Here is a 25,458-nt window from a genome sequence, read left to right as displayed (position 1 = left end):
GTGATTTCAGAGTAACAAACATTTCCAAATGTGAAATAACAGTGTTTGCTCTCTAAAAAGTATCTCATGTAATATATGTAAATGCACAGACTAAAAACTGTGCAAAATAGCATCAATCACCTATTTAAATGTCTTGTATTGTCCAAGAAAGTAAAGAAAAACCCAAATGTTAATGCAGCCTCTTTCATTAAGTCTGAAGTACAAAACCTCACAAGTTTAGAGACAGCCATCAAGGTAACCTGCTTAGTTCCACAGGAACCAAATGAAGAACCCTACCCACTATGAAGCTGAGGATATCTTGCCCAGGCTATGGTGATGGATAGGAATGCTACGACACAGCTTCATGAAACTGTGTTATTGTAAGCATGCAGTGCAACATTTATAGCATCAAAGAAAGCAAGTGAAAAGGCTGAACTGTGAAATGATAAGGTTACAGACTTTATAAGGGAATCCTGTGCTGTGTGGTGTCCTTTATTTTAACTAGGGATGTCTTAATGGATTTAATTTTCTTTGAACTGAAAAACTAGTTAGTTAGTAAGACAGATATGTGGTTATGCATGTGTAAATTTCTTTTAAAATATATTTTTGTGCTAACTCCCTTTTATTGATAATTTAATTATGAATCAAACTGCAACAGTTGCATGATGAATCCTAACAAAGAAGATTCTGTCATGGAAATACTTATAGTACTTCAATATAGTAACTCAGGCCATTAGGCAAGTGACTAAAACATATCTCAGCAATAAAAGAACAATTTACAAGACAACAGTACTCTAACAGCTCAAGATAGGTGACATCTTTACTATAAGAACTCCTGTAAGAAAACAAAGGATCAAATACAATTACAAAACTGGACAGAAGCAGGCATCACTGCTTAAACAGATTTGCCAGATTAAACTCAGTGTCATTAGCAGCTATCAAACAGAACTGCTGATGCTTAAGCTCTTGTCAATGGAAGGAAAGTATCAACAGATATGTCAACGTCAGACAAAATAATTTCCAAATAACTGTTCTAATAAAATGGCCGGTATAAGTTGTTTATTTTTATTACCATAATTGATGACTTGTGTTGTTAAGATAAACATTTAGTCAGGTATCTTTAATTATCATTGCTTAGATCTGCATTTACTTCGAAAGCAAATTTTAAAAATATTGGGAAAGCAAGCAAACAACAGAAAAAACAAAATTGGACTAAACCAACTACACAAATGCCTTCATTTTGTATCGTTGCTTTTAATAAAATGAGTGCCTTAAGTTCTAACAAGATAGAAATGTTACAAAGAAATTGAGAAAAAACCCTCTTTACTACTTTATTAACATTTTGCCAGTTGCTCTGTATTAGCAAAAAAACCACCCCAAACCCAAACAAAACCTTTCTGCTCACATAAAAGCAGAGATAGGTAAATTGTTAATTGAAGTGCATGCTTACATAATACTATGACTAAGAGAAATTAACAATGCCATAGAACCAGGTGCCGGCATAGAAAATGATCATAGATGGGTCTGACTTTAGAAAAGGCAGACATTTCCAAAAATTTCTTTTCCATTATAAGAGGAGTGCAAATAAATCTTTGATGTATTATAGCCTTGAGGAGCCGAATCTACGAAACCAGCTGAAAAACTATGAATGCACCATTCGGTTTAAGAAAAGGATACAATTCTCTTAAGTTACAACATCTGAGAATTTAGTTCAAGAAAAAAGGCTAGGAGCTACTACTAGGTATTGTCAAAATAAGGCTAAGTCTGTAAGAATTATAAGATAACTAGCAACTGCCAGTGCTGTTCCTATCATCTGTCACTTCTATTGGTTTTGTTAAGTATCAAGTAAAAAATTGTATGATGAGATACAAAAAAGCTCTCAATAAAATACACTTTAGGTTAATAAAAGCAATGGATCATCCACTAGCATGGATCCAAGTGCTTTCAGAAGTCTAGAGTAGCTGAGGAATAAATATTCAGGGCAAGACTGATCTGCTTCAACATAGGTGGATAGTCTCATTCAAAATGCTCTATAGTATCCAAGGTATCTGCACAGGACTGAAAGATATGACCAAGGACTTATGGGTGTGTGACCTTCTGGAATGGCAGATGGAGACTAGCCAGCATATCTTATGGCATCTCAAAGGAAACTAGACACCTCTGAAAAGACAGGTAAGATTAACTTTACCTGCTCTTAGATGCCCAGAAGTTTGAAATTTAGTGTACGTTAATATATCTAGACCTATAGCTGATAAAAACAAAAAGGCAACTTCAGAGGGAAATCTATCCTACGTACCTTAAACACAACAAAATTAAGCTAGGTTAGAAAATGTTTTTTTTATTATTAACTTAGGCGGAAAGTTTTTGCTGCCAGTAACTTTGTTTCTTTGGAATAAAAAAGCCGAATACCAAATTTGCCTACACCCTTCTTGTGTCCACTTTTTTGGACTGTGACCAGAAAGAGTTGGTTGACATTCCTGGCTTGTATTACATAGTTTAAATGTATTTAACCCCCAGAGTAAAGGTCAATTTTGTACAGTGAACTCCATTTTTTGTCCTTTTATGCACGATTAAATGGTAATTAAGTTTTAATGAAAAGCATTAGACTGATTACAATTAACATAATTACTCTTGTCAGTTCATGTCCTCATGTTCTACATGCTGAGCTGAGTGGGCAAGACAAGGCACCTTTAATAGCGTTGAAACATTTTGTAAGCTTCAGCCACTTGCGTTTTCCCATTAAAAATACCACTAATTACATTTACAATCAACAGCAAGTCATTTGTAGGCGATATTTTCTGATCTGCCTCATACTATCCTTTCACAGCTCCTTCTTTTTAGGCAGATTCAGTAAAGACATTCTAGAGTGCATATAAAGTATATAAAGTAATCAGCGCATTCACAGCACAGTGAAACAAATTCTCCAGCTGAAGGTTAGCACTTTAATGCTTTGTCTTTAAGCTGCTCATTTGACCTGATACTCTGAGAGGTATATCCTTTGTATGATCCCGTAAGTAGATGTTCATTGACATAAACACTCATCCCAGTTGCATAATCCAATACAGAAGTTGCATGTGGAAGAGGTCCAGATTACTGAAGATTTTCCAGTCCTCTGCTATTCTGCACCTGAAGGTTATTTCTTGGATCGTAATTAATATTTAAATAAAATGCACTCATTAACAAATGCAACACCTGAAAATCCTTCAGGTGACACAAAGACACCAAACCTGACCAGTTACCTTTGTAGAACTTGTAATAAAACACAGACGTCTTCTGCAATTACCAGAAAAAAGTTTAAGCAACTCAAAACTCTTTTATTCATTGAGTTACAAACTACTACAGAAGTGAAATTTCAATATTCTGTCCAGTATTGCTATAAACTGGTCTACAGTTTGACCACAAGATGAATACTAAAGCATGCAAATATCCTGACTTAGCCACAGATTAATTAGCTTAAATCCTTTACAGATCAGGGCCATGGTGGTTGCCCGTTACCTCAAGGAGACTAAATAAACTAAGCTCTGATTTTTAGTTCAGATAATTTAACATTTCCTTTAGCATATTCCTTAAATCATATTTTTTTCTAACAATTAAAAAAAAAATAAAACGTTCCACTTTTCAATCAGGGTGAATTAAACTTTAATATCGTCTTCCCTTTACTTGCTCTGAGGCATTCAGTTCTGCACCACTAATTCCAATTAATTCCAGTAAGACATACTCTGCAATTACCAGCATGATCACTGAATGCATCCATCAGATATACTAACATGAAAAAATCAGTTCTTCACCCTTAAAGCATTAAATGGTCTCCTATTTACTATAAGTATTGCTGAAGGTCAAAGAATGTGTTGACAAATAACCGCTGAATTATTTCCCTCCTTCCAAAATTGGTGCATAAACTTATAAATATTTTCATATAATACAACATAAAATTGTGTTTGCTAACCCTAACAGAGTAAAAAAACCCTTCATTTCCACAAATGTACAATTTAACTTTTTTCAAAGAACACGAAAAGAAGTATATTATATAGTACACAGGTTAGGTATTTTAGAAACATTTGTTCTGCTCTTTGTCTTTAATTAATTTTATATAATTTTAACTAGTTATCTTAGGGGTATGAAATACCCTGATGTTTGGGGGGTACAGCATTTAGAAAAATCAAGCAAAATTAAGTAAATAGGTAAATGTAAAATGTATTATTAGAGACCAGGAACCCCCAAACTCTATCGCCTCATGCAAATAATGACTGAAATCTTATTAGTGCCCTTTACTTCTGAATGACAGCACCTGCAGAAAAGGTTTTCAATAATACTCCTACTTTCCAACATTTTATTAATTCATAAATTTCCTATGTTCCTAAGCAGAAATACACTTACATACATCATATATATATATATGGATGCAACAACTGAGTCAGACAATGATATAGTCTCCCTGCAGACCTGCCCTCAGCTTTTAACATAGAAAAACTCCACATAATCAGTTTTACGATATTGATCACCTGTACAATATCAATCACAGCTCCTTGTATACGGAGGAACTTTCACTTTAAACCTGTTAATTTCATTAGTCTAATTTTATTCTTCAGTTTCACCATGTACACCAACAGTGGTTAAGGTCACAAAAATGATGCATCAAGTAACCAACATCGTAAGAAAAAAACACCTAAACAACATAAACTATAAACACAAAATAATATACTACTAGTTAGCACTGGAGGGAACATTTAAAACTATCAGTGCAGAAGAAAACATGTATGTACAATCCCATTTTGACTTGTTAAATAATGTTAATTAGATAATAGTCATGTGGTTGCTGTACAAAACAAGGAATAAGAAAACTTAAACATTCAAAGCAAATCCAAAACCTCTCCCTAGTTGTAGCTGTTTCCATAAATATATAAAATTATTAAAACAATATAGTATCTTTTTTTTTTTTTTTAAGACTGAGGAAGTTTTAAGATGAGAAACAGTTAATGTGTATAAGAATAATGTATATAAAGTATATATAATTATTGTATTTGAGATGAAAAATATTTACATACTTGAAAACTGAATGGAGAAGCCTGATTTGCTGATGAAGAAATCACTGTCAAATTGTAATGTTAATGAGTTGAAAGTGCTGTGAATATCCTCAGGAAGGGCTGAGCCACTCCATTCTTTCAGAAGTATGCTGCTTTCAATAGGCCCATCCCATACCTTCAAGATGTCATGAGCGACCTCAGTGTCAAAAACAATAAAATGAAGACTGCAAAGAGAAAGTGAAAGCATTGTACATTACTCATTAAACACAATTATACAAAGCTCCAAGCACTCATTCCCAAACTGTATTTAGGTTTGAGATGCCTTTTAGGACTGAATTAGGGCTGGTGGTCCTGCAGAGTTAGCCATTTTTCCTGTTGGATGAGCTGATCTTGTAAAAGAGATGGATTCTGTTCTATAAATGCCTAAATTACAGAAAGCATCATTACAGGGCATACAGTACTCATTCCATCTATAAATTCACTTGTTTTTATGAGAGATATTTTAAGAGATATAATTTCATCAAAGATTTCCTCTCTTTATTCAAATGTGGATACCAAGAACACTGATTGGCTTGATTACATGATACTGAAAAAAAGCATTGGCTACTGGGCAGTAGCATACATAGCACAGGAAATTCCATCAGTATGACATTTTCTTTCCTATACAAAACCAGAAAATGTATTGTCCTATCTCTGCATTATGCCAAATTAATAAAATATACAATTGTATTAGAATAATCTGTATTTATCTCTAGGTGAAGTATTAGATTTAGAAAGTGGTTCAAGAACACTACGTTATTAGTCAAAATAAATGTATTGACTTCAAGTTCTGATCATTTACATTTTTAACATTGAAGAAATCTGATAGGTAAATATCAAAGCTTCTTTTTTTTTGTTTCCAATAGTTGTGTGTTGATACTCCATTACTTTTGTCATTAATTGGAAATCATTAATTTAAAAATTGTCATTTAAATGTAAATGATGCATTGAAGTCATCTATGATGGAGTGAATTATTTAGCTTAGTGAAACAGGATTACTAATAAAAATAGGAAAAAAACCTCCCAGTGAAACACTTGCCATTTGCTTATATTGTTTTGCTTGTTTAATTTATAAAGTAATAATTTTCATTGAATTGATCAGTTAAAACGATGGTCTGCATAAGCTGAATAATGAAACAGTTTAGTATTTGCTAATTTTTTGCTAAAAAAAAATATCTAATATTCTGAGGTAGCACATTTACTGGAAATCACATAATTCTATCCTGTCACTGGAGTATAAAAGTAGTCTCTGTGGCATATCATTAAACAAATTGGTATCAAGACATTATTTTCAAATTACAGAAATTAAGATTATCTATTTTGATTAGAAGTTAAATGTGCTTTTTTACATTCTTGCTTTCACAGCAACTTCCTGTTTGGAGCAGAAAAACTAGCTTGAATACTGAACAGAATTTGCCATTTCAAAATTTTTGAATCTGTGTATTACTACAACAAAACTGAGCTGAAAGTCTCTTTAAATATTAGTATTCCTTCCACTTGAGTGATTTAGCTGTAGGTCAACAGCAAAGTGTGACAGTCTTTCTTGTTGGTAAATCAAATTGGTGAGGAAAAACTGTTTTAAAAGTTCTTCTAGTATTACTAATTTCCTCTTGCCTGAGTTCTTGGATCCTTCTATCATCTTTCCATAAATCATTATAGAAATATAAGCTCTAGATTCCATCATTCAGTTCTTGGCATATACCTTTATTCCATGCATTATTCACAAGCTTTGTTTCCCCCATTTTCTGTATTCTCCTAATTTCTTCCCTTTTCTGTTATGCTGCCTACTCTATGTGGGAAGATTTTCTAGTCCTTATCTATTAAGCATTCTCTGAGTCCTGAATGCACTTCTTATTAAATTCTCATAATTTTTCACAAATTTGATTATCTTCAACATCTTCTGAGATGTTGCCGATCTTATTATTCAAATGATTATGGGGGGAAAAGTCTGATATTTATATAATTCAAAATGTTATATACGTTAATAATGATATGATGGAAAAGAGCAGGAATGGAAAATGAAAACAATTCAGAGTTGTATATAAAGCTTTATAGCACTAATCCTCTCTGCTGATGATAATTGCCAAATCCTAATCGATCAAAGCATTGATGACAAAAAGACAGTTTCTAGTAGCTACACAACAAGGTCCAAGATGTCTGGTATCTGAGGGCTCCTGGCAGAGTCAGGAGCTTTATGGCTGCTTGAGGCAATGTATTTAAGAAGTAGTGTTGAATAATTATGTTTGATTTCAAGCAAATTATTAGATTGAATTTGCAGTAGGATATAAAAGAATGGCATTACAATGACTCAAGGGAAGAATTTTGATACCACAGTTGACAGCTGTGAGTTTGAGTTGAGTTTGGCTGAGAGGGAGTGAACTTTCCCCAGAGCAGTTCTCACAGTGCTGTGCTTCGTATCAGTAGCTAGAAAGGTGTTGATAACACACCACTGTTTTGGGTAGTGCTGAGCTGTGCTCACACAGCACTAAGGCTTTCCTTTAACTTTCCCTCCTCACCAGTGGGCTGGGGGTGGGCAAGATCTTGGGAGGGGACATAGCCAGGACAACTGACCCAAACTGACCAAAGGGATAAAACAAAAACTAAAAGAAAGGAAGAGGAAGGGGGGCATTCATTATTCCAACATTTGTCTTTCAGAGCAACCACTTCACACATTGAAATCCTGCTTCTTGGGAAGTGGCTGGATATGGTGTGCTTATGGGAAGCAGATAATCTTTTTTTTTTTTTTTTTCTTTTCTTCCACACACGGCCTTTTCTTTTTCTTTATTAAACTGCTTTTATCTTGGTTCATGAAGTTTTTTCCATCTTATTTTCTTCCCATCCCATCCTGCTGAGGAGGGGAGTGACAGAGCAGCTTGATGGGCACCCAGCATCCAGCCAAGGTCAATCCATCACAGTCCCTTTTAGCACCCGATGTGGAGCCTGAGACAATAGCAGTTAAATATTAAGTGTGCTATAGCTATAGTAGATATTAAGTGGCAAGCTCCCGTGAAGCCACAGAGTTTGTTGCTGCACTGCTTATCTCTTTATTTTGCTGATCTTGGGAACATGTCAATAAAGATAATGGCTTTGTGCTTCACCCTGGCATTGATGGTCTTACTGTGCTGGAAGAACTATCCCATGAAGAGGATGAGGCAACACATCTCCCTTTTTCTGTCTGGGATTGATGAGGATGGTTTTATTATGCAGGTTCCTGAGGTCCTTGTTCACCCTTATGTGAGCTGTTTAATACTACTAATTAACACTGTTAGCATGTTATGTGTTTTGTGGAATCTAGTGTCGTCCTGGTGTAATAGAAGACAAATTTTGAGTGAGGTGATACTGGAATGTGCCCTAAGGCAGCTGTTCCCTCGGTGGCAGGGTGTGTGGAAGGATTTGGGCAGGTTTGTAGGGTTGTTATGATGTCCCATAACCTGGGATTTTACACATGAACAGGCAAGTAATCCTGGCCAACTAACATGCCACCTGACAGAAAGATGCCTTGCATACGTCAATGAAAATGAGCAGTTTGTATAGAAGAGTGTGAGAATGTAAGGCTGAACATAATTTATAAAATACTGAAGTCAACAATAAATATTTAAAGTAAGTATATACCTTATTGTCTTTCCTGGATCTGCTTCGATAATCCAAGTACAATGAAGATTGTTGTCATACGGTACTGGGTAGCCAGGGGACAAAATGCGCCCCGATGTAGCGGCATGAATTTGACCACCACACTCAGCTACAAAATAAGTATTACATTTATTTTTAACAAGACCATAATATATTGCACTTCCATTTCCTGTCCATTCCACAGCTCTCCGTCTTCAAATAGGTAACAGAATGACCTAATATCTCTGAAGCAGTACACATACATACAAATCAGGACATGCACACAAGTTAAAAATTTACATATAATGATCTCATTCCCACCTTGCTATAAAGCAATAAACCATACTTCTGTGATTATGTTATTTTACTGACAAAAGTAGTTCAATATGCACTGAAATTACAAAAGCACAATTTTAGCATCGACAAGAGAGCAAAAATGCTTCAGAAATATCCCATATAATATGTTTGAATTTTCTAAGTAACACTGAATGCTCAAATTCAGACTTTACAGCATTGCATTCTGTAATTAAAATAGCTTTCTGTGTTGTGCTAATGTCAAAATACCTTTAGATTAATGTTTTCAAGTTACTTCTGTGTAACTTCAAGTTTAACTACATCAAAATGCAGTTAGGTATTGCCTAGTAATTTCCTTTAGTATTTAAAAATTTAAATGCAATATGCCCACAAAGAGAGAAAGTAAATGAAAAAAATGACTAGGTGTAGGCTATGTGGAATATGTCTATGTATGGGCTTGACATTTTTTATGAATGAGATTGAAATGGTTGTAAAGACAAGATGAATGTAAATGTCACTGGAGAGAACAGCAAATATCAAATGTTGACCTAAAACACAACAAGAAAAAAAAATCAAAGGTCTCCACAAACAGGAGGATATTAAGAAAATGTGTCTAAGAAAGAAAGTGATGTTTGAAAGTTCATGACAACTTAAGGAAAAGGAAGGAAAAGAAAGCAGTCAAATCACAGTAAAACTGTGATAGCATAAGATAAAACTAAAGAAGGAAAATACTATATAAATAACACTGGACAGAAGAAAAAAGGAGAGAGCATAAAATGATCTGCAGATGCTTTAACTGGGTTTTCAGGGATCTTCATGACAAGTTTTCCTGTGCACAGAACAGGAGAAAAAAAATAACAATTTAATGAAGGTAACAGACTGTGAAAGGCTGTTTAGAAAGATTCACCTTTAGAAGACTTTCAGAGAGAATAGTGAACATTTGACTTCTTGGGGAGCTAATTAATGTTTCATAAGAGTTTAAAATTGAGAAATGGGAAGAGGGGTTTTATACAAAACTGATGTGATCCCCAAATTTCAGTTTAAATATAGGAACATGGACAGCAAATAAAAAGATATGTAAAGATAATAAAGCTACATAGGAACATAGCTTTATGGTTGAACAGACAGAAAGCAAGGACAAAATCTGTCTCAGATTACTAAAAGAAAATTGACTATTCTATTGATATCAGGACATAATTTCACTTAGAGATGAAGTGAGATCCTCAAGAAATAAGAGATTTTGGTACAAGTGATTCTAAAAGTTTAGCAACAAAATACAAAACCCAAACCTAGTAATGCAAGGTACAACATCAATTATATAAAAAATGAAAAAGTAACAATCTTGAGTGGACTGTAGATGCTTAAAAGTATACTGTTATCAAGAAAACTGGAAATACACAATAAAAAGTGGAGATACACAATGGAGGGAGCATTATATAGCAGTGATGCAGAAAATAAAATCAGCCTCCAAAATATACATATTGGTCAAAAATATTTTGTAGAATGGTTATGAAAGAAGTTCTACAGGAGCTAAGATGGGAATCTTACTTAGATTCATTTGATCCTGGTTTCCCTATCTTCCTCCAGGTCAGACTGGAATATATATTCTTTTATTTTTTCTTAATACTGTATGATTGAGATGTTAACACCCCACATACAGAGGACAAATCATCATACTAAGAAAAGGAAGTAGGTAGACGGATGGATTTATTCACCTAATAAACTTGAAACCCACAAGTATTTTAGAATTGATTCAAATACTTAATTGGTAGTGAACACAGGCACAAGAAAATATTACAGAAAATGACCTTAGAGTAATGACTTCATTTAAATTAAATGGGGAGACAGGCAAAGGTAGGACTAATTATAGCTTTTCTCTGCAAAAGGGCAAACTTAGAGGAAAAGGAAGGTGGTCGATTAAACTGAAGAGCTTAAGGACTTGAATGTATAAAGAATCTCAAAAAGTCTTTAAATCAAAACTGGAAAGAGTTGTTTTGACCTGTCAGATACATACAAGAAAACTTATAATTCTAGAATCAAGGGGGGGAAATAACACCTCTACTAAAGACTAAGCAGAAACACTGTTCACTGATGTTTTTCTGGCACTTACCCTCTCTGGGTAAAGTGAATTTTGAAAGGAAGGGAACTTGCTCCTTTGTAGACTGCAGGTCTGTGAATGTGTTCAGCAAATAGCAGCTCCTGGAATGGAGAATGTAGCACCCAATATAGGAGAGAGGCAACAAGCAAGGATTCTGCAGGTCAGGTGAGTGCTCAAAGCAGTTGGTGGCCTGCCTGCAGCAGGCAGCAGAGGCAAAAACTAAGCATCAGAGGGCACACAGAAAGAAAGGCTTTCCCAAGGAGTCATGGGAAGTCCATGTGAAACTTGAACTCAGGAAGTCCCTGGTAACTGCTGGACTGGAAAGCAAAATGGAAGGAGAGAAACTGCCTAGCAAAGGTACAAAGTCAATAGCTATCCTAGTTTTCAGTTATTTTATGCATCTCACCTAGTACTTCTTTATTTAATATTTATGTTGTCTGTAATGACACACAGTTTAAGACACTTGAAGACATGATATTTAAAGAAAAAATCTACTCAACGCTCTGACAGATGGGGTATCCTAGCATGGCAACAATGACTAAAGAGCACTCAGATAAAACAATCCACCAATGTGGGATAAAAATTAGAAACTAGCTTCATAGGAATGAGATGCTGAAATAATCTGATGAAAACAGATAAGGTAAAAAAGATCATTATTGGCTTTATGATGGGGGTGCCTTAGCCTGTGAAGTGTTTAGATAATACCACTGCCTGTGATAGCATGGCAGACTCGATGACCCAGGATATCATCAGAACCAAAACAGTAGTCTTTTGCCAAAGGTTGCCCTATAGATAGAAGCGTTTCCCAGCAGTTTTGTAGCCATTAATAGCCAGCCATATATTTCAGAGAAGGTATACTTGGATGTCCACATTATATCTTTACTTGAAATTTAAACTATGTTTACACCACTATCATCTCATAAAGTATAGAAATACAATTTCTTTCTTTTACCCTTGAAACACCAGAATGAAATCTTTCACTGTCACAATCCATATTACCTATGCAAGTAGGCAAAGGTTTGTCCCAAACTCTCCGATCTCCACTTAAGCAGGTCATAATACTACTACCATGCATTGTATAGCCAGGATTACAGCTGTATAAAATGACAGTGTCTATAAAATGTCCTTCATCTCGGATCTTGTAGCCATAATTTGGTATGCCAGGATCTTCACATTTCACTAGGTCAAAACCTGTGAACAAAAATGGGAAGAGAAAAGAAGAAATAAAGACACAGAGATATAAAATATCAAACAAAATATAATGTCAATGAATCTGATATTGATGCAAATTATGTTCTTATGATTCAATTAGATTAAATATATCCACAGTGAACAAACATAAATTATATATAATTTGGGTAAATCAGAAACTGGAGCACCAACAACTAATTATTCATTTGATACTTGATTATAGTATTAGTTTATTGAAAAAAGCTTAATATCTACACTATCCTAAAAGAGATTAGTGAGCTAATTATTAATTTATACCACTTCTATTATTTTTTATCCAAAGAAGAGGAAGTATCAAGCCTGCATTTAGCACTAAATGGCAGCTTCATCTCCTCATCTAATCTCCATAACAAAGCCAGCAGAGCATAGTGGCAACTAAGGAAGAACATGCAAAGGTTGTTCTATCCATCTTAGTGTCAAGATAGCATGGTTTCAGTTTCTTCTCTGCCGAAAAGAAGACATATCCCTACACTGATTTTCAAATAGCATTCCCCTTTTTGGCCTATTAACACGCTGAATGGGATAAGCAGTTACCTCTGTGCTCCTTGGAATGAGCAGTTCTACTCTAAGCAGCTACAACTCTTGCCATGTTTTATCCTCTCCTCTCTGCATTTTCTCCATATAGCATTGCTAGAATGTAAAGATGCATTCTAAATCTCTCCTTTTGCCTTGAGGTCCAGTTCTTGGAGCAATATAAAGAGTGGTTCCAAATTCATCTTTCTCAACTCTATATTCTTTTTCTTTGTGTATTCTTCCTTTATTACAGTCATGTCCACAGCCCAAGGAAGTAATTCTGACTTCACAAATGGTTTCCATTTGCTGTCCTTATTTTGCTGAAAAGCTTCATTAAGTGGTTCTGAATCAGGCTGCTGGTCTTCTGTTCAGTTTGCTGTTTTCGGCTCATTCTCTACAGGAGGTTGCCCAGAGAAGCTGTGGCTGCCCTATCTCTGGAAGTGTTCAAGGCCAGGTTGGATGGTGCTTTGAGCAACCTGGTCTAGTGGAATATGTCCCTGCTCATGGCAGGGGGCTTTGAACTACCTGATCTTTAAGATCCCTTCTAACTCAAAACCATTCTATGATTCTACGAGGTCATTCACTAATTAGGAGGCAATCAGACATATCTATGATAAATAACATACTCATACACAACGTGTCATTACTTCACAAATGCACAAACTAGAGTTGGTATCATATTTTTCTTATTTCCTTTCTTCTGGTGCTGAGGTCAACCTCAGCTGAAGAAACGGCAAGGAGTCTAATACCTTGCTTTTCTTCCTGTACAGATGCTAAAGCTGTCTATCACCTGAGTCCTCTGAAAACACAAACCACTTTTTTTTCCTTTGATCATAAATTAGGAACAAATTTTGGGAATTACCTGCTATAACTCAGGGTTCTGAAAATTAGAAGGCTAAATCTGAACTAGTCAGCTTAGGCTACTTTCCTACTCAGTCCAGAAATACAAATCTCCAGAAAACTAACTATTTAGATAGGTGGTCAGATCAGTCAGTTCAATCAGTTTCTGGAAACACTTATTTTCTACCTTTACTGTAAACTGAGCCTAGGCTCTTTCTTTATATAATAGGCTATAGTGGCTCAGAATTCTAAGTATTTAGACTTAGGGAAAGGGAAGCGCACCCAGAAAAATATAATGCTATTTAATCACATAGACACTGCCTCTCTGTCTGTCCTAATATCATAAGAAACATGAAGCCCCAAAGCCAGTGAGAATGCTATGAACACGGCCATGCATTGTTAAACTCAATTACCCTTCAAAAGAGCATGGCTGTCAACCAGCCACTTTCTGGGAATTTAGCATACACTGTTCTACAACATTACGCTTGAGATTGTTTGGGAGAGTGCTAGACTACCCAAGGTAGAAGCATGCCAGCATTTACCCTAACATTACAGCAGTCTAGATGATCACTTTCCCACACTCTCGTCCTGACAACGTTTTGTTTATTAACAGTTGCAGCTTATGTGTCAGAAGGAGTATCTATAATCACATAATGTACAAATGGATTATAGAGATTTATCATTACTCCCTTGCTAAAAGATTGTTTCCATTTGAATATTTGCACATCCCTGCAGTTTTACTTTGTTGACAAAAAAGAAACAAGCAAACATACTCAGTTTCCAGACAAAAGGGATAGCATTCATTTTAACTAGCTCTCATATATAAACAGCCATATCTAAACCTGTTGTCTTTTAGAGTTAATAGTAATTTATGGGCCATGATTAATCTCATCTTAAAGTAGATATCTAAAATAGATTGGTGTAATTATGCAATTCTAAAAAGGTCCATTTCTCTTCACTCACTATAAAAAAAGCCAAGATGATTAGGTCATTCACATGAGCTGAACATCACAAGAAATAGCTATATTTAATTGTTTTAATTTTATTACACATACAAAGACATTTATTTGGAAACCTGAAAATTTAAGTTGTTTAATAGATAAGTGAACATACTTTATTACTGATTTGACAGCATGAGCCAGTGTAACACTATTTCTCTGCCACTGGCTTTTAGATAATTTCCCATCCTTCAGTAGGTGCAACATTTGGTTAGCACTGGCAATGGCATGTGATTGACAGATGAAACTCTTCTGATTGTGTGTGGTGAAATAAACTTTCCATAACACTAATATATAGTTACAAAGCTATATAAGAGATTGATTTTCCAAGAAAAGGTTGTCAGGGAGAGGCAGACCAACAGATAAAACTGGGTGAAATGAAACAAACTTTTGGACAAACAAGCCCTTCTAATGTGCTATAGAGCCATTTTCAATACAGAAGATGTCAAGACTGGGATAAAATTATAATTCTGACTGGCTGCCATTTCATGTATTCCACTTAGCATGCAGTTTTGCACAAGTCTGTGAAAATATATCTAATGCAATGCCAGAGAATCTTACTTATTCTCCTCTTTTTTGCAGTGCCGCTTCTGTGGGATGATGTCTATAAAAGGCACAAATCTCCTCATTCATCAAAATTAAAGCTTCCTGAATGGTGCAAAACCAAGATTAGTGTGTTTATCTTTTTACAATCTGTTTGCACAGTATACATGGCACATATACTATTCCATTTTCTCGTCATCTGCAATGATGATCCCTGAGGACTCTTGACATCACTGACATGAACAGAGATCCTGCCAGAAGCTTTAGAAGTTTGACAGAAGCCTACCACAGCCTGCCTGCACTTTCTATAGTCTTCTTTGGAAATAGAAGTGAGTAGCACAGATCTTTCTGCCTTTCCTTTAGCTTATTAATAGTTCACATAGTTATTGTAAGTCACTTATACCTTCAAGTACCCACTAACATAGGGGGTTTCCACCTTTTATGATTTGTGGACTGCTAGAAGTTCTCAAAAGTGAGTTACAGTACTATAAAAGTCTATCACTATTGAAAATAAGCTTGCTTTTCATTACATTTGCAGACTCTATGGCAGAAGTCCATGAGGTCCCACAGATCAGAGACCAAAATTCACTTTACTACTGCATTAGAATACTATAATTCAATTAAATATAATCTAATACAAAAATATGAAATTAATCATTAAATGAAATGATCTTGATATTAACATAAAAAACTTACTGGGGCTCTTATCGAAAGAATTTCTTCTAAACCAAATTTTCTGAAGACAGAAATTAATTCAAAATGTAGATTGAGATTTGGCATTTAGGAAGAGCCAACAAATAAGAATTGTTGGGTTTTGTTTATCTTAAGCCTAAAATCTCCAACCTGTAAAATTATTTACTATCCCTTGGCATTATTTTGACTAACACGGTTTTGAAATTACTTCTGTTACATTGCTAAATATGTAGTATGTATATATCATAGCATCCAAATGTTAGACTATATTGATTTCCATTACAAAAAGCTGTGTAGTTGTGTGTATGTTTATAAATAAATAAAATACTAAGAATAAATAAATAAATCAATACATAAAGTTTAACTAGAACTGCATATCACATAAAATTCAATTACTATTGCAATAACAGGAGAATAAATTAGTTAACTACTTACTGGCTCTTCCTCTCCTCCACCTCAGACTGGTCTAGATAATCACATGAAATGTAATGATTTTGTCCATTTACTCTTCTAACATGAATACCATAAATGTAGACAAAGTGTCTCTAAATCTAGCATATTTTTACAGTTCTTGAGCCATCATTCTCCAAATGTGGAAAGACTTTTTCACCTGTCAATAGCACTATCCCAAAGTGAATTGCCTGCTTCTTCAAGACTGTCATACTCCACAAATACTCACTGAACTGTTTTTCTGTATCTGTAAATGGCAAAAGTCCTCTGCAAATTAGAAGTAGGAAAAATAAGCTTTAGTAAAGACACTGTCTGAATACACAGCAATAGATATAGGAATTCCTCAGCCTGTGCATGTCAGAGGACAAGAAGTCCCTTACAGAAATATATTGCTTTCTAAAATCTTATTTTTGAGACTCTGTGGGAGAATTTGTATCAATAGAGGAGTTAAGATTTTCTGTCAGTCTATTCTAAACTCAAATCTAATCAAATATTTATTTTGGTTAAAGTGTTAGATAAGCTGCTTGTAAAGAACATAACCACTCACTGTCTTGGGTATCAGAATTCAATGTTCTATTGCACACACGATACAGAAAAAAATAACATGCTAGTAAAAATATCTAACTGGAAGCAAAAATATGAAGCCTAAATTTAAATACCTCTGAGACACTAAACGCTTCAGTATTTGATGGGGTTTTTTTTAGTTTATTCAGATATTTCTATCAAAAGGTCACGTTGGAAAACAAGTATGGATTTTTATTTCTTCTAATTATTGCCAATTGAGGAAAAGACCCGTGGTAGTCTCAGTTTTTAGGTTTATATACTGTCGGTTTCAGCTGGGATAGTTAATTTCTTCTTAGTAGTTAGTACAGTGCTGTGTTTGACTCTGATGTGAGAACAATGTTGATAGCACACTGATGTTTTTAGTTGTTGCTGGGTGATGTTTAAACTAAATCAAGGAGTTTTCAGTTTCCTGGGCCCTGCCAGTGAGAGGGCTGGAGGGGCATGGGAAATTGGGAATGGATACATGACCCAAGCTAGCCAAAGAGGTATTCCATACCATATGACATCATGCTGAGTATATAAACTGGGGGAAGGAGAAGGAAGGGGGGCTGATATTTGGCGTTACGGCATTTGTCTTCCCAAGTAACCATTACGTGTGATGGAGCCCTGCTTCCCTGGGGATGGCCGAACACCTGCCTGCCAATGGGAAGTAGTGAATGAATTCTTCGGTTTGCTTTGCTTGCATGCGCGGCTTTTGCTTTACCTATTAAATTGTTCTTATCTCAACTCTGGAGTTTTACATTCCTTTCCAATCCTCCTTCCCATCCATCTGGGTGGGGGGAAGTGAGCAAGCAGCAGCATGGTACTTGGTTGCCAGCTGAGGTCAAACCATGACAGTCCTTTTTGGTGCCCAACATAGAGCAAGAAGGATTTGAGATAACAATGGATTTGACTGGAATGTGCTAGTTTGAATTTATAGCTGATATTGCTGTTTAGCTATTAAGGGGCAGGTTTCTGTGCTTACCATGGGGCTTGCTCGCCTTACTATATATTAGACTCTAGTGCTCATTAGTGGCTGTTTCTTGCTTTTGCTGCTTGCTGTACTGCTTATCATCTCACTGTGCTGTCCCTGAGAACATTCTGATAACAGCAATGGTGATATGCTGGAGCTGGCAGACAGCCGGGGCATAGCTGCTGTTTCTGTGCTGCTGTACTGGACAGGCTGGAACTTCAGTGTGAACTCGAGTCAAAGGGACTGTGACCTGTGGATGAGTCCATGTGGAAGCAGGACACCCCAAAGCCCCTGTAGCTGTCACTAAGTCCATGCCTGAGCAGGTATATCTTGGAGCATCTGTGGCCATGGTTATGTCTGTGCTGCAGCAGGTATGCCTCTGAAGGAATTGTGGCCCAAAAACAAGTCCATGTTGGAGAAGGTACATCTCGAAGCATCTGTGGCTGTGGATAAACCCATGCTACAACAGGTACACCTTAAAGCATCAGTGGCTCTGTGTGAGGTCATGCTGGAGCACATCAAGGCATGTGGGCCTGGATAAGCCCAGGACAGAGCAGGTGCAGCCCTGAAGGGATTGTGGCCAGGGATAAGGCCATGCTGGAGCTGATTTACTTCTGAAGGGACTGTGGCTGTGGGTAAGGCTACGTTGGAGTAGGTCTATGGTGATGGCCCATGAATAAGGCCATGTTGGAACAGGTGCACCTCGAAGTGGCTGTGGCTGTGGATGAGTCTGTGCTGCAGCAGGTGTACCCCTGGAGAGACTGTGGCTCATAGCTGAGGCTCCACTTGGAGCAGTTTGCACTCTGTGGATAAGCCCAAGCCGGACCAGGGGCAAGGGGAAGAGTTCATTGCAATGTTAAACCCTACGGGGTGGTCCGAAGGGTACAGGGGTGGAGATTGTAATAGATATACCTTTAAATTGTTGTAACCCATGATTTGAGATTCCTGTTATAGGAATGACTATAGCACAACTACCTGAACCAGTGGAGGACAAGCCTTACAAGAAGCAGTGCAAGTGCAGCAGTGACCCGACCTGAGCTGGCTTTGATGCCTGATAACCTCATACAACACACAACCTCTCTTCTCCTGAGTAACCACCATAAGAGATCATGTTCATGGACCAAATGAACTCAATGGACATTTTGTGGACATTTTATAGACATTTTTACAAGGGTGGTGCATAGACTAGGGGAATGATGTCTGTGTATTATATCAAAGGATGGGAAGGGTGATAGTGGTTAATGAGGGTGTATTGGAAAGTGTGACATGATGTAAGTGGTATGGAATAAGGGGTGGATACTGTCCTGGTTTCAGCTGGAATAGAGTTAATTTTTATTATTAACTATTAACTCTATTCCAGTTGAAAGCAGGACATTTTGCACAATATTATGCCTAGAAAAAAGATTAGGTACAAATATTCATTATGACAAAATAAAGAGTATTATTGGTTTTTGTATCTGAAAAACAAAATACTCTCAGCAAGGACAACCCGAAAACTGATTGCTGGGATTAATGCCATTTTTTTTTTTAATGCCAGTTTGAATACTCTAGAAAAAATATATGAATGACAGTACATAGTTTATGGCCACACATTTACTACACTTTTTCACCAGCAAAACTATCTGTGTCAGTAGGCCTTACTAAAAACCGGGGGGTTCACATACAAGTAGGTGCTGCTAATTGTGTACAAACATAGCAGGCTCTTTCCCTGTGTGTTTGCAGGCAAGCTGCCTTTCCAGATTTTATCCAATTCCCATCCTTTCCTATCATACAAAAAATAGAACTTTCCATTCCCTATTCCCTGATGCTCTTGTACATTTGGTGCAATTTCTCATAAAGGGCCATATTGTTGTGAAAACTCATTGTCAAAATGTTGCAACAAAACTTCAGTGTTAAAGTAGGTGCGGTGAACTCTCACAGTGGGGAAATATGGTCATGAGCTCCATACAATCACAGTATTCTGGTTCACCTGACATTGAAACGAGCCAGCAGTCAGAAATTCTGCCAATATTTTTACTGCTGAGAAAGATTATTGTACAAGGAAATTGCTGCCACTTACCTTATTCTTGACTTTCATTAAAGGATTATCAGAAAAATGTATGGCTAAAAGCCAGTTAAATCAAAACCAAAACAGTCATAATACATCTTGATGACTGGCGATCATTTCCTGATGCTATTTATACAATGTGATTTTTCTGTCATATTTGATATAAATGATCATGGATGTACAAATACCAGTTTTCAGGGTAAAAATTCTTTACATGTCTGTAATGTATGTAGACTATTACAACTTCTTTCAATGTAGTTTAATTATGACACATATTGTGGTTCTATCTACACTAGTACACAGTACAGTACTGCAGAAGCAAATCTGAGCAGTGAAACAGTGAAGATGAGGACACGATGTCCACGCTATCTGCACTAACGTGTTTTTACTTTGGACTACTTTTTGTGTCCATGAATAGGTGGAGAATGCTACGTGCTTTCCTGGAGCGCAACTTTCAGTTCAGTTCCAAAACCTGTCTTCAATATGAAGGCAGAAGCAAGTGTTCATTTTGTGTCTCCAAGGGCAATTCTCAGGGATTCTATGTAGTACAGTGTACATTTAACAGAAGCTGAAGTTCTAAGATACCTACAAATGTTCTTTTCATCTGTTTTGAAAGAGAGTTCACAAATTGCTTACCATATATATATATATACACACATATATACGAGCATTTACACTGCATGTAAACCTACAGTAGATATATGATAATTAAGTAATCTAAAATAAGTAATTTCCTACCCCTATTTCTTGAACAAGTCCTAAGTTTTCTTGAAATAAACATTCTCCTAAAGCCAGACACACAAAAAAATAAGCACCTAAAAGGTATGCTTTACCAGCCTTCAGTATTTGGTCCCTACTTTGAAACTCTAACCTTGAGTTCAACACTAAGACTTCTTTGAAGAGTATGAGGAAAAAAATAAAGTTTGAGTTCTTGGTCTAGAAAGTGGACAAAAGCAACAGACACTCTGAATTGCAAGCTATGGTACTCATAATCAAATTTTACTTCCGACACAAGGAAATGATGAGGCATGTTACATTATATCTGTCTTAGCAGAACATACAAGCACACTGTTATCAGGGACCAGAATATAGGTCCTTTATGAGCACCCAAGAAATAAGGCTGCAGGGGTTTACTCCTTCCTTTTTTTCTTTTTGGCTTAGTTAACCTTGTTCATGCTTTAGCACAAAGTATACTATGGCAGTTAAAACTTCACCCATGGAGATGGAAAAGAGTTTTAACACAGGAAATAATTGAACTGACAGTAAAATAAATGTATCATCACAGTGCTTTAATACTATGGTCCCATGGTGCAAATGTGTTCAACATTTTTAACAGGTTAACTTTATTTAGAAGCTTTATGTTGCACTAATTATTGTTTGTCAATGCCATTGTGACTTTACGCCAAACCATATATAAAACTGGCATAAAAGCACAAAATGTTCCTAAGTTTCCTTTTGTATGCTCTAGTTAATTTTACAGGAATTCAGTCATGTTCATGCCAGATTCAGATCAGATTTGCACTGCTGGGTGTTCTGATTCTGCACAGATTCATTTTTAATGACTGGCACCTAAGCCTCAGATATGATCCCAGAACAATGTAACCAGCAAGTAAAAGAATACTGTAGACACCAAGCTGTTAAAAAAATAATATAGATGGAGTTTCTTCAAAAAAGCATGAACCTGCGTTGTGCCTGCAGTTGACTCTGGCAGTTTGTAGTATGAACTCTAAATAGAAAGCCTACCAGGCAAAACTGTAAAGATTTTTTAGAAGAAATGCTACCTGGACTATCTGCAAAACTTTCAATCTCTAACCTAAAGAAGAACATCCTGAAACAAAATATATAGCATATAGGTGTAGGTCAACACTATTAATGATCTCAGCTTACATGAGTAAATTTATACTCATATAATTTCCTAATAATATTACTGTTTGTTACAGATGAGAAAATACTGTCAAAACAGCAATGCCACTAATCCCCATTAAAAATTTAGAAGAAAACCCATGAATTTAGAAAAGCTTTTTCAGCTCATTTATTAAGCACTAAAGGATTAAAAGCACACCCCATGGGACTCCAAATAGTGTTTAATAATCTCTAATAATTATATAATTTACTATACCATAAGTATAGACTGGGTGGGCCCTGCGCAGTGAAAAGGTAATGTTATTTTTTCATGTCTACTTGCTAGGGAGGTCAGAGCTTATAAATGATGTATAATCTGTCTTTAGCTTCTGAAAGTGATGTAGTAAAATATTTTGGGATGACTCCAAAAAAAGTAGGGCAAATGCATATATAAATCCTTCAGTACATACATGGAAAAATTAAAAGTTGTTTTAATATTTAAAAGGTAAGGTAAGTTAATGTGAAAATATTGGAAACATCAAGAACTCAGTTAGTGTTATCTAAATCTCAAGCAATTTAAGCTCATATACATAATCTATATATTTTACACACTCATTTTTGAGCTACCAAAGAGTAAATAATGTCCAGAGTCTATAATAGATTTCTAAATGCATGTAAATGCCAACAAATACTCATTCTGCAGTTGCGAGGAAGTTACTCATACAGTTAGCACTTAAAAATATTCTGTATGTTACTTGTGAGCAGAGCACTGGTCTGACTTTTTTTTTTTTTTTTTTTTCGTCGTGGGGGGAGTAGAAAAGGAGAAGAAATAACATGGACACATACATTTTTTCTCATGGTATTTAGTGCAAGGTGTTTTGGCTTAACGCCTGCCATATGCTTCAGTGACTACAAAGGCACTTTTTTCCTCACAGTCTTTTCTAGAATAATCACTTTCAGAGTTATCAAGTCACCACGAACATAAAGGATGGATTGAAGTATGGAAAAAATTGTACAAGATTCTAAAAATCAGTATGGCACAGACGACTGAAAGTTAAGATCCCCATCATCTGTAGCTGTGCTCATTCTTTCACACACTGACAAGGAAACTACGTTCACACACTGCCTGTTATTCTGGCTAGTGATGTTGATGCCTGACACTTCTGAAAATCAAGTTCTAAATACACTGTGGTGAATCTAGATAACTTAAATAATGAGAAACACATAAATCTTTTTGACCTGTCATCATTCTGTCTTAAGCAACTTTACCCACCTAGAAAGTTTATGGAAGTGAAAGGAACAGAAATAAATAAGTTTATAGCATTCATCCTCTTTAACTATCTTTCTTCCAAATAGTCTGCTCTCTACATGCATCCTAATTCTGCTCATATATCATATACACATAGTTTTGGCAGGGTGTTTTTAATACCATGCATAAACTTCTGAAGGAATAAAATTAATTTTATTAATAAATAAATTTGAGTTGTAAATAATAAGAAACATATTTTTGATGACTAAAAAATCTGTTCCCTATTTATTGCTAATGTTCAGTTATAAAAAATGATTATATTCTAGGGCAACAAGCTTAATTTGTTGAAATGTAAACTATTTCCTCATGTAATGAAGGCAAGAGAGAAAACAGTCCCATTCCTACATCTGATCTGTTAAAATCCTTACAAATGAATTCTGGATTATTTTTCCCTGAAAATTTATGTTTTCATAAATTATTTTAATTAAAAAAATCTAAAAAATGGTTATGTAATGTATTTTACATTATTTATTTTAGAAGAGGTCATTTAAACAGTTTTAAGAAAGGGAAAAAATCAGTCAGAAGAAAGCTAAGGTCAAACTTTGATCTCAGGGGCACACACAAATGCCTTGAAATGTCCAACATTAAAAAAACCCCAAAAATCATATGTAAGGTTTTACTTTTGTATAACAGTATGAGAAGTATGGAACAGAATAATATCTTTATAATATATATATTACATTTATATAAATTTATAATTTATAAATTTACTTATAAATATATTTCTATACATGGTTATAGACATATAATATTTAGACTGTTATAGTTTATACTTTCATAAATTTGACAGTTTGTAAATCAGCAATGAGGCACTTAAAAAATCTTACATTTGAATCGCAGCAAGAAGGAGCTTGCAAGAAAGATTGGTCTATCATCCTAGTTTTCTAAGTGAAAATCATCTACCTGACTGAAGGAATTGCATATCAATAAGACAATTGGCTAGATAACAATGGCAGGTTTTGCCCTTGTCTCATACTCAATAGCTGCTGTTTCTCCTTCCCAAAACAAAGAGGGTTGAGACAATAATCCTAAACTGGTAATAATAATTTTTTGTCTAACATGAGGCCAAAGTAGGCAAGAATACTAGTCTTAAAGAACAATAAGGTACCGACAGTATCTTCAAGTATCCTAAGCTTTCAGACACGAGTTTTTGTTTTGGGGAAAATTCTCATGCTTACAGCAATTGCAATAAATTGTTAGTACATTACTGTCTACTTACGTAAAACTTGGAAAAGAGGAAATGATTCATTGCAAATAAACACGAGTCTTTTTGTGAAAAGCAGAGGAAATGGAAAAATTTTTGGAATAAATCCCACCTAAAATTCAGTAAGTCCAATTTTACATACATCCATATAATTGCTAAACCCATAATGGCTTCATACAAATAGATTATTTTTAAAAAATAAGAGAGAAAAAGTTCAGGTTGAGGTGGCAAAGAAGGTAAACAAGTTTTGTTCTTCAAGCTGCTGCACTGACAGATTCATGGAAGCTTTGTTCCCATTAAGGTCTAAGAAATAATTCGTCAAACAGCATCACTTCTTTAATATTAAAATAACATAATCTTTAGGCCAGCACACCTGGGATTATGAATTTACCTGAAATCTGCTTGCAAATTTAAACCACGTATTATAGTTAGGATGCATACATCAGTAGATGAGAAAGAAATATCCTTAAGAAGCCTACCTGAATTAGTATTACTGAAAAATCTTCCTGTTATATTCTAAAGATAAATTTTCAATATAAATGTAAACCAACACATGCATACGGATATCTATGGTGATCTCTGCTAGCCCCTATCTTTCTCACCTTCAAAGCATAACTGCATTTTAAACTTTATAACAGGAGATTTCAAAAAGAAGCTCTTTTCTTAAAGGCAATAGTTGTGATTACCACAGGAAAACCTAGTGGCTTTAGATGGGGTGAGAATCTCTGACCCATACACAGAAAAGCCAGAAGTCCTTCAAAAGATTACAACTGGCAATTATTAGAACCAAATCAAAATAACCTTTGACAAATTATCATTTTACATGTTTTAATTCCTTATATAAAATGTCTTTTTTTTCCTTAATTGAAAATGAGAAATATGTAACATCCTTTTCTTTCTAATCCCATGCACAGAGGGATGATTTAGGGATATAAAAATGATAAATTATTTAATTGTTGGAGACTAAGTAAAATGTTTTTCTTTCAAATGTTCAGAAATCTTTTTTAAAAAGATGTTATTAATCTTGTGTATACATATTTCAAATATGCATATTTTAATTCAAACAAAAGCCTGGCTTTCACTCCAAGTATTTTTGAAGAGAGTTTAATAAACATGGACTATTCAGCCTTACTCTTAATACAGCATGCTACTACTCTTCTATTTTTTGTGATTCTTCTTCCCAGTTTCATTCTTGCAACTTTCTTCTTACCAGTGCAGTCTCAGTCCCCC

At 35.3% G+C, this 25,458-nt stretch overlaps 1 protein-coding gene across 6 annotated transcripts in view; it reads right to left on the bottom strand.

The window, feature by feature from the left end:
* CSMD1 (CUB and Sushi multiple domains 1) overlaps nucleotides 1-25,458 on the bottom strand; it is a 1,231,811-nt gene that overhangs the window by 230,078 nt on the left and 976,275 nt on the right. For all 6 annotated transcript variants that reach the window (XR_013928146.1, XM_080387724.1, XM_080387722.1 and 3 more), the window contains 3 exons: nucleotides 12,043-12,234; nucleotides 8,655-8,781; nucleotides 5,025-5,227 (listed from right to left, as the gene is read on the bottom strand). Coding sequence is in view for 5 of the 6 variants with exons in the window: in XM_080387724.1 (XP_080243850.1) it covers nucleotides 5,025-5,227; nucleotides 8,655-8,781; nucleotides 12,043-12,234 (522 nt within the window). In the remaining variant the exon portion in view is untranslated. The remainder of the gene's footprint in view (nucleotides 1-5,024; nucleotides 5,228-8,654; nucleotides 8,782-12,042; nucleotides 12,235-25,458) is intronic.

Source organism: Falco punctatus (assembly GCF_963210335.1).
Source record: "Falco punctatus genome assembly, chromosome: 5".
Lineage (NCBI taxonomy): Eukaryota > Metazoa > Chordata > Aves > Falconiformes > Falconidae > Falco > Falco punctatus.
This window is presented reverse-complemented; position numbering and strand designations above follow the sequence as displayed.